At 42.3% G+C, this 10,366-nt stretch overlaps 1 protein-coding gene across 3 annotated transcripts; it reads left to right on the top strand.

The window, feature by feature from the left end:
* The first annotated feature begins 5,411 nt into the window (after positions 1-5,411).
* LOC131025848 (uncharacterized) lies at positions 5,412-9,839 on the top strand. 3 transcript variants are annotated; one of them, XM_057955644.1, is made up of 2 exons: positions 5,412-8,133; positions 9,256-9,839. In XM_057955644.1, exons 1-2 carry the CDS (start codon positions 5,850-5,852, stop codon positions 9,288-9,290), a joined length of 2,319 nt encoding a protein of 772 aa, XP_057811627.1. In that variant the 5' UTR covers positions 5,412-5,849; the 3' UTR covers positions 9,291-9,839. The 3 variants fall into 3 exon arrangements, with proteins under 3 accessions (XP_057811627.1, XP_057811618.1, XP_057811623.1); XM_057955635.1 differs by having other exon boundaries at positions 5,432-8,179; XM_057955640.1 differs by lacking the exon at positions 9,256-9,839 and having other exon boundaries at positions 5,432-8,553.
* The last annotated feature ends 527 nt before the right edge of the window (positions 9,840-10,366 follow it).

Here is a 10,366-nt window from a genome sequence, read left to right as displayed (position 1 = left end):
GCGCACTAAGAACACGATACGTGGTAGAGGCCTTCCAAAGTAAAATACACGCATGCGTAAAATAAGAATACAATTTTTGAATATTAAAAAAGATTATTTTTTATTTTTTAATCTATTTTTTTTCGCACCGCTGGCCGCCTTGATTATGAATATAATTAAACACAAAAATGCATATATATAAACACAAATATGCATAACTTTGCACATAAAAATATGCATATTGTTGTCACACTACCTAGTGCAATGCGTATTTGTGTTTAACTATATACTCCAGGCGTCTGACAAAAACATGAACATTTGTAAGTGGCACGAGTTTTACAAAACGAGTCTCACTTTATGAAAAGTAAAGATAAAAAGTAAAGGGATTGTGGCGGAGTAGTGTACAAAAATGAAAATTTGTACGTATATTTTTGTGAGACGAAAGGAATACATTTTTTTGTGCAACGTTATGCATATTTGTGTGTGTGTGTATGTATGTATGTATGTATGTATGTATATTTGTGTTCAATTATATGCATAATTAAGACGGCGAGCGGTGAGCATCGGCAAAAGGTACCTAACGATCACCTAGTGCAATGATATTTTTGTGTGCAATTTTATGCACATTTGTGTTTAATTATATGCATATTTCTGTTCAAATATATGCATAATCAAGGCGGTCAATGAGTGATAGAAAAAAATAATAATTATTTTTTAATATTCAAAATTTTTATTTTCATTTTACTCATGCGTGTATTTTGCCTTGGAAGCCTCTATCACATGTCGTGTTCTTAGTGCACCACATGTACACAATGTGTGGTCCAAATTTGGTACTGCATATTCCCCCTTCCTGTAAAAATAGTCATAATTTTTCTTTTTGGATTGTCTACAAAAAAAACTTCTATTCTATTTATGGACATTACTCCATATATTAACTTTTTTACCTATTCTACCACATGATGGGATCATCTCTCCACTTACAATACAACTAATTATTATCGCTTAAAAAATACAATTAATTATTATTATTAACACTATCTTTATGGTGAGATCCTTTCTACACTCATAACATACTCAATCAATTTTATTAAAACTCGTATCCCTTTCTTCTAAAATTATTTTTACGTGAAAGAAATATAAGGTATTATAAGGACCCGACTACCTATCTATATATATATATATCATAGTTAGTACTCCCTCCGTCTACGAAAAAGAGTCCTGTTTCCCCTCTTTTTTTGTCCACAAAAAAGAGTCCTGTTTTGCTTTTTATACAATTTTACCCTTCTTTAACTTACATATTTACTCTATTTGCCATTTATGGACCCACCCCAATAAATCATAAACAATCTACTTATTTCATTAATTAAACCATAATCAATTTTCCACACTTAAAATTAAAACGCATTTCACTTTCTTAATTCCATCAGGACTCTTTCTTAATTAAAACGCATTTCACTTTCACTTTCTTAAACCATAATCAATCCTTCCCCTTTTTTAATTCCATCAAACGCATTTCACTTTCTTTCATTTCTTTGGAACCCTAGTTTTCTTCCACACTTGCGCCGCCTCTCTCCGGCGAGGGTGACGCCTCTCTCTGCTGAGGCCGCCCCTCCTGATGGCCTGAGTTGGTGACCATTGATGGCCTATGTAGGTGGCGACAGAGAACGTGGCGGTGCCAGCGGGATTTTAGAGAGAGAGAGGCGCGACATCAGGCAGCGCGGCGCAGCCTCTCTTCCCCGGCGAAGAAGGCCACCGCCGACCGCCTCTCTTTCCTCTGAGCCCGAAACTCGGCGCCGCCTCTCTCAAATCGCCGCCTCCATCTGAGCCCGAAACCCTAAGGTATCGTCTCCCTCAAATCGCGGCCTTCCTCTGAGCCCAAAACCCTAAGGTGTCATCTCCCTCAAATCGCCGCCTCCCTCTGAGCCCTAAACCCTAAGGCGCCGCCTCCCGCAAATCGCCGTCTTCCTCTGATCTTCGGAGATGAATCGACAAATAGACAAATTGATTCACAGTCGCCGCCTCTCTATGACCCGCCGCCTCTGTTCTTTTTGTTCGATTTTAGGTGGTGAATCTATATATGTGGTGGTGAATTTGTTCTATTTTTCGATTTCACGTGGTGGCTGAAATGTTGGTTTTGTGAGGGGGGCTGGTGATGCCATATTTTTGTGATGTCTGTTGGATCAGAACATGAAACTGCATTTGATGCTTTGTCTTGGTCTGTGTCGCCCTGTGATGACAATTGAGGTCTGAGGGTTACTAAGCTTTTTTTGATGAATGAATTCAAGTTTCAGCCGAGAAATGGTGATTGAATGATGGTGTAGCAATGGTGTTGAAGTTCAAAACTTAATTTAGGATTAAGAATTTTAAAAAATTCATTAACACTACCCCTATAAATTTACTTATCTCTCCACTTACACCTACTTTAACAACTTTCTTAAAACCCGTGCCGAGTCCCAAATGAGACTCTTTTTCATGGACGGAAGGAGTAATATATATCAAGTGGTTGCCCGAATGACACTACTTCATTCGGGAAATGACACTTGAACATTTTCGAATGATACTACTTCAACATACAAATGATATTTAAAGATTTTTAAGTGTCATTTATATATTGAAATAATGTCATTCGAAAATCAGTTGCACGGTGCAACCGGTTGCACAGGAGTATTTGTGTTGATTAATAATAATAATTGAGTTCTCAATATGTGTTGGTACATAAAATTATATTTACAACACATATTAGATATTTAGATAGACACGCGCACGTGCGGTGGAGATATAATATGTTAAAAGTTACTATTACAACAATATACTCCCTCCGTCCCATTATTGAAGACCCACTTTCCTTATTGGGGTGTCCCAATAATAAAGACTCACTTCCAAAAAAGAAAATAATTAGGGCATAAGATACACTAATTAATTGCACTCTCTCACCGCCTCTCTCACTCTCTCGTCTCTCTCTCTCTCTCAACCCAGCTTCTCCGGCGAGCCTCCGACCACCGCCGAGCACCCCTCGCCTCTCCGACCACTGACGGGGGCAGAGAGCCGAGACCTAGCCCTAGCCCCGCCGAACAGCGCGGCACCCCTCCCCCTCTCTTCTCCTTCTCCGCCGCCGCCTGCTTCTCCTTCTCCAGCCGACGGCGGCTCTGGGGCCGCGCCGTGACCGCCTTTCTTCTTCCCCTCGCATCTCTCTCTGTCCGACTCCTCTCTCTTCCCCTCTCGGTTCTCCCTCGTCTCTCTCGCTCATCTCTCTCTCGACCTCTGCCGCCTTCTCCGACCGAACAGCCACCACCACGCGGCTCTGGTCTCCTTTCAAAAACCCAGATCCGCCAAACCACCACCCTCAATTTCTAGGTTCGATTTGAGAGAGGAAGAGAGTCGCAGATCTGGTTCTGAGGCGGCGGAGGCGTCACTCGAGATGCGTGCGCGTCTGAAACCGCCGCCCATCCCCCTCTCTTCTCCTTCTCCGGCGGCCGTAGCAGTGAGGCGGCGGAGGCGTCGTTCGATTTTCATGGATTCGAAATTTCTGGTTTTTTTTGTTGTGTTGTTTCATGAAATGGTTCTTCCTCTTTCTGCCAATTTTTGAAATGGTTCGCACTTTCTGGTTTTTTTGGTTGTGTTGTTTTGAAATGGTTCTTCCTCTTTCTGCCAATTTTTGTTTTGGAATGAGAATGGTTTTCATTTGCAATTTGATGCTAATTTTGAATCAGTTTTTTGTGCTAATTTTTTTGGAAAATTTGCAATTTCTAGTTTGATTTTCTGGGCTCCATTTTCGGCAGCATAGCATAGGGAATCGGTGGTGGTGGGGGTGGGCGGCGGCGGCGGCGGCGGTGGTGGTCGGTGGTGGTGGGCAGTGGTAGTCCGAGAAATGAGAGAGAGAGAGTTGAGAGTTAAGGCCCTAATCAAATACACACCACAACACTTAATTCCTTAAACTACCTCATCTTAATCTCCGTGCCCAAAAGACCTATGTCTTTATTAATGGGACGGAGGGAGTAACAATATATTGATGTACAACTAGAAAAAACAATATATTTAAGTAATTGAGATACTTTTATATAAATTGATCGAATAAATAATGTATATTAATATACTATAATTTTATAGTACTCCATATGAATTGTGTATTTACTGTGTTGGCAGAGATAAATAGTAGTAATATAATAATACTATCTATTTGGAGTAAGATGATGTTGTTCTCAAAGTGGAACATGGAAAAGGCCTACGATTATTTTAATTAATTAAACTTTTTCAAAAATGAATTCAATTCCTCACTCATTAATATAATTTCCCCACACTTATCCATCTCCAAATTATTGGGAAACTTGGTGCCTGACAAGCAAGAGCAAGAAACAAAAAAAAAAAAAAAAGAAACATGTGAAAACTTGTATTAGTATATGTCGTCCTCCCCCTTTAGTGTGCATTTTTTATATCTTAGTACGTCCCAATAAAAATATGTCCATTTTATTTTTAGACATCATTTTATTTTATTTATGTAATTTCAATTGATTCATAATTTTATCTTATTAGATTATTTTTAATTTTTTTTATTCTCATTATAATAACATTAAAAATAAATCTATTTCATTACTCATAACACATTCATTTAATATTTATTAAAATTTGTGGAGAACTTGACGTGCGTACTATTTGTGGATAAAAGGGGTCTTTTCCAAATATCTAATTCTTTTTTTAACCCACCATTTTGCTAATAGAGTTTGAAAGACAAAATATATATTTAGCGAGCATTTATTTTTGAGGATTTAGTATAGATAAAAATAATAAAGTTAATTCTTTATTTTTTAAAATGGATTGAAACTTTGAATATCTCAATGCCTTTGATTATTTCTATTTAATTAAATTAGTTTTGTTTGATTCATATTTATTGAAAGAGTGAGACTGAAAAAAAATCATATTCTTAAGGGTGCGTTTACTTTAATGGAAAATGAGAGAAAAAATATATTTTAACCTATTTTTCATCATTTTCACATGTTTAGTATGATGGAAAAAATCGCGTATGGTGTAATATTTCATCGAGCAGCTCATTTTCACTCATTTTCTCTTCAATGTTAGATAATGGAGGTGCGAAAATATATTTCAACACTTTCTCATCTTTTCATCTTTCGTAAATATAATAAAAAAGGAGAAAAAAATAGAATTTTCTCAAATTTTATTATCCATCATTTTTCAATAAAAATTTTATAATTAAAGTAAACGCACTCTAAAAATAAAAATATTCAATCATGCAACTAAACTACCTCTTTATTAAATATTAAAAGTGATAAAGAAAATATATAGTAATAGGAAAGTTAAATTCAGAATATTCTTTTATTTTTTTGAATTAAAATACAGAATATTCTTATTTTTGGTTGTTTATGTAATAAACAAAAGAAAAAAATGATTTAGTTTGAGATGAATGAATACAAAATGTAGTAGTTGCGAAAAAATGATATTGTAAGAAATGAAAACATAGTACAGTCCATGAATAGTTGCAGGGCGCGTGTTTGTAATAATATACTTCTGTTAGAACCAGCCAAACTCAACTACATCATACCATATTCCTCTCTCTCTCTCTCTCCTCTCCGTTTCTCTGTCTACACTAACTCCATTGCTCTCTCTCTCTCTCCCCCTCTGCTGTTAGCTATAAATTCGAAGCCTCCAAAATTAAGCTGAATTTCCCCGCAATCATTCCTCAAACCCCCCCCCCCCCCCCCCGGCGGCGCCACCTTTCTCCCAAGGGCTCGCCGCCGGCGTCCGCCATGGACCCCACTTAAAAATGCAACATACGGCGCCATGGACGAAATCACAACTCTAAACTACGAAAGACGAGAGCCGAGGTGCATTGATTAGTTAATTCGAGTGGTCGAGCAATGGCGGCGAGCAACGCCGGCGGCGTGACGGGCACGACGACGGTGGAGTCGAGCGGGGTGTCCTCGGACGAGCTCGCGGCGAAGGTGGCCCACAAGAGGTTCGAAGGGCTGGTGATGGTACGGACGAAGGCGATTAAGGGGAAAGGCGCGTGGTACTGGGCCCACCTGGAGCCGATTCTCGTCCACAACTCCGACACCGGCCTCCCCAAGGCCGTCAAGCTCCGCTGCTCCCTCTGCGACGCCGTCTTCTCCGCCTCCAACCCTTCCCGCACCGCCTCCGAGCACCTCAAGCGCGGCACCTGCCCCAATTTCGCCTCCACCCCCAAGCCCATCTCGTCCGTGCCCTCCTCCCCGTCCCTCTCGGTCGCCACCGCCAGCGTCTCCCCGCCGCCGCAAAACCACCGGAAGCGCAGCTCCGGCACCCGCGCCGCCGCCAACTCCAGCGGCATTGCGTCGCCGTTCTCGGCGCAGCACGTGCCCCCGTTGACCATCGTTGACCCGTCGAAATTCACGGTGGACTTATCCTACCCCCCCGGCGGCGCCCCGATCGCCAGCCCCAGCCCCAGCCCCGGCGTGGGCATCGCCATCGCGTCCGGCAGCCAGCAGCAGTTGGTGCTTTCAGGCGGGAGAGAGGATTTGGGAGCTCTGGCAATGCTGGAAGACAGCGTGAAGCGGCTGAAGAGCCCGAAATCATGGGCCGGGCCGACCCTGAACAAAGCCCAAGCGGAGTCGGCGTTGGATCTCCTGGCCGACTGGGTGTACGACTGCTGCGGCTCCGTGGCGCTGTCCAGCCTGGACCACCCCAAATTCAAGGCCTTCCTCAACCAAGTGGGCCTCCCCGCCGTCTCAAGAAGAGACCTCACCGGCTCCAGACTGGACGCCAAATACAACGACGCCAAAGCGGAATCGGAGGCCAAAATCCGCGACGCCATGTTCTTCCAGATTGCCGCATACGGCTGGAAGTCCAAGGAAGCCGACGACAGTCTGGTGCATTTGGCCGTCAATCTCCCCAACGGCACCAACGTCTTCCGCAAGGCCGTCTTCACCACCAATCCCGACCACGCCGAGGAGATTCTGTGGGACACCATTGTCGACATTTGCGGGAGCGCCGTGCACCAGTGTGTGGGTATAGTCTCCGACAAGCGCCTCACCAATTTGGAGGATCAGCACCGCTGGATGGTTAACATCACCTGTCAATATCAAGGCTTCAACGCCTTGATCAAGGATTTCGGGAGGGACCTTCCCCTCTTCAGGAACGCTGCCGATAATTGCCTCAAACTCGCCTCCTTCATCAACAACAACTCCCAAATCCGCCACACTTTCCACAAATACCAGCTGCAGGAATACGGCCACGCCGCCCTGCTCAGAGTGCCTCTCCGAGGCCATGAAACCTCCGATTTCGCCTTGATAGAGGACTTGCTCAGCTCCGCCGGCGCTCTGCAGCTTGTCTTTTCAGATGAATCGTACAAGATGGCGCTCATGGATGAGCCGGCGGCCAGGGAGATGGAAGAAATGAGGAGGAATCCACACTTTTGGAACGAGCTCGAGGCAGTGCATTCGTTACTCAAGCTGATCAGATCAATGGCACAAGAGATTGAAGCAGAGAAGCCGAGAATCGGGCAGTGCCTGCCTCTCTGGGAGGAGCTCCGCGTGAAGGTGAAGGAATGGTGCTCGAAATTCCACGTTGCTCAAGCTCCCATGGTGGAGAAGATCGTGGAGAAGAGGTTCAAGAAAAACTACCATCCATCTTGGGCTGCAGCCTTCATACTGGACCCCCTCTACTTGATCAGAGACGCCACCGGAAAATACCTGCCGCCCTTCAAATGCTTGACGAGCGAGCAGGAGAAGGACGTGGACAAGCTGATAACCCGGCTGGTGTCTCGGGAGGAAGCTCACATTGCTCTAATGGAGCTCATGAAGTGGAGGACTCAAGGGCTGGATCCAGTGTACGCGCAGGCGGTGCAGCTGAAGCAGAGGGACCCCAGCTCCGGGAAGATGAGGATCGCCAACCCGCAGAGCAGCAGGCTCGTGTGGGAGACGTACCTCAGCGAGTTCAAGTCGCTGGGGAAGGTCGCCGTCAGGCTCATCTTCCTGCACGCCACCTCCTGCGGCTTCAGGCGCAGCTGGCCCGCCATCAGGTGGGCCCGCCCCCACCACCCGCAGTCCAGGGATAGGCTGCAGAAGATGATCTTCATCGCTGCTCATTCCAAAACAGAGAGGCGGGACTTTTCTTCCTCCAATGATGATGACAAGGATGGAGAGGAGCTTTTCGCCTTGGAAAATGGTGAGGATGATGTGCTCAATGAGGTTTTTGTTGATACTTCCTCTGTGTAAGATTTTCCTTTCCTTTAATTTGCTTATCAATTCTACTTCATTTTTTCTTTTCTACCATTCTTGTATCATGTATCTTGTTCTTTCAACCAACTTGTATGCCACAAATCGTGTCTTAGATCGCTACTCAGCTTTAGAATTATCGATGTTTAGAGATTAGCTGCGCGTTTACGGCTAATGGAGACGAGGCATATAAACCAGAGTAGCATTAGTTTCCATAGAAACTTGCAATGGAAGAGAATACATGTTAGCTAGTAGGAGCCTTTTGTTTTGCCTATTAACACTAAATTGATTTAGATTCTAAAACCATCTTTCTAGTTTGATCATATTAGTAAATGCTTATACTATATGTTAAATGGGTGATGAATTTTGCTAGCTTTGGTTGAATTTTCCATGTTTGATATGTGGAATTCCCTCTCTCTGTTGGTCTATTTGTGCTTTCCTTTTTCTTTTTACCCAATTCTTTCTATGTTTGATAGTTCAACTTGCTCACCTAACTTTAGACTTGCATTACTCATTTGATTGTTCTTCATTCAAAATCTGATGTTGCACATTTCAGTGCCAAATTACCAGTGGTATTAACTGTTGGCCATTCTCACGTGGTGGCTACTTATTAACCATCTAAATATACTTGAAGAAAATTAATAAAAATAATAATAATAGCAGCTTGAGCTTCTGATGAGATGGACTCCTACAGCTAGGTATAAAATCTGTAGATCATTGCTTCATTCAAATCGGTATCACCTTGATGAGTACATGTAACTATGAACTTACGTTCTTAGCTTGCTATTCAAGTCTGTTCATAACCAACTAATAGTCGGCATTCTTTCCTGTGCTCCCGTAGATTCAGTCTACCATCTGACGTGCTCTGCTCGTAGCTGATGTTCTAGTTCTGAATATTTAGCTCACCGCAAACAAGAACACAAGACTGTTCTAGTTAATATCTTTTTGATGAAATTGGGATAGTTTTTGTCATCTGATGTCCTATATACTACTTGCATTGCATGCATGTTTTGTTCAGTTGTATTATATATAGCAGAAACATGATTTTCCAGTTCGATTTTCGTGATAACAGGAGCATTTGATCCTTACATGGTGAGACCTCCATGACAAAGTCTGATGGTTGCATGCAGCAGCTGTACTGTCTCATTTCGTTCCGTTTCTCTTAGCAGAGGGCCAATTCTGTCGCGCCTTACTTTCCTAGCTAGCGCGCTTCTATCACATTACTGTCTCCAAATTCGAGTAGATCCCCACCCGGAGCAATCAACCAAAATCGCGTGGTTGCCTTGAGTTTCTCAACACTCGGACAGAGCCATGACCGATTGAGGAAAAGATCGTTAGGGCGGAGCCAGAATCTTGGACGAGGCTGTCTGTCGGGCTTGAAGCAATGACAAAGATGCTTGATAGTGATTTGCTAACAGCAAAATGAGTTGATTTTGCATTTTGCTTTGAGCTAGAGATGGAGAAATTAAATCTTTTATTATAGGGTAACTGTTGTAGTTTAATCCCAAAACAATTCTTACTGTTGTAGAGTTTTGTCACCTTAGGCTTTTTGCTTCACGTTCCACGAATCTGTAGTTTAATTTTGGGGTAGTGTATATGGAATTTATGTTACGGATGAAGTATTTGATTAATGTAATTCGCATTTCGTATCACCAATTTGGGGCATCACGCGTGTTTATGATAATGAAATAAAATACGAGATTGAAATACTATGATTTATAAAGGAAAAAGAAATAATCCTTCATACCACAAGCCCTTGCAAATAGATAAAATGATCAAAGAGTAAGGTTTGATGATATATGATGATGCTACTTTAGCTTTCCAATAATGGAAAGGTAAATCTTTTTTCCATATTTTTGAAAAATTCCCCCCAACACCCCAACCTCCTCCTCCCCTTTCAATGATGGATTGTCATAACATTTTCATCCACTCACTGTCTGTCACAAAAAGGGAAAATTTTGAATATTTAAAGATATTAATTACTAGTAATTAGTAGTCTTTGGTGAGCAAGAAAAAAGTATTCGCAAAATGGAGTAGAATATTATGCTTCCTTTGTCTTTTTTCCATCAACTAATTGCTGTTTTGGTGGAAAGACAGAAATTCCTGTCGGCAAGATTAGTACATTGGTAGTTCTGAAAACATTTACAAAAATTAAAAGATGGCCAAGTAAAATGACTGCACAC

Source organism: Salvia miltiorrhiza, chromosome 1, assembly GCF_028751815.1.
Source record: "Salvia miltiorrhiza cultivar Shanhuang (shh) chromosome 1, IMPLAD_Smil_shh, whole genome shotgun sequence".
NCBI lineage: Eukaryota > Viridiplantae > Streptophyta > Magnoliopsida > Lamiales > Lamiaceae > Salvia > Salvia miltiorrhiza.
The sequence above is the reverse complement of the archived record's forward strand: the minus strand, read 5'-3'. Positions and strand labels throughout refer to the sequence as shown.

Coding starts and splice junctions, on each gene's coding strand:
- LOC131025848 (XM_057955635.1), top strand. CDS start 5,850: ATGGCGGCGAGCAACGCCGGCGGCGTGACGGGCACGACGACGGTGGAG.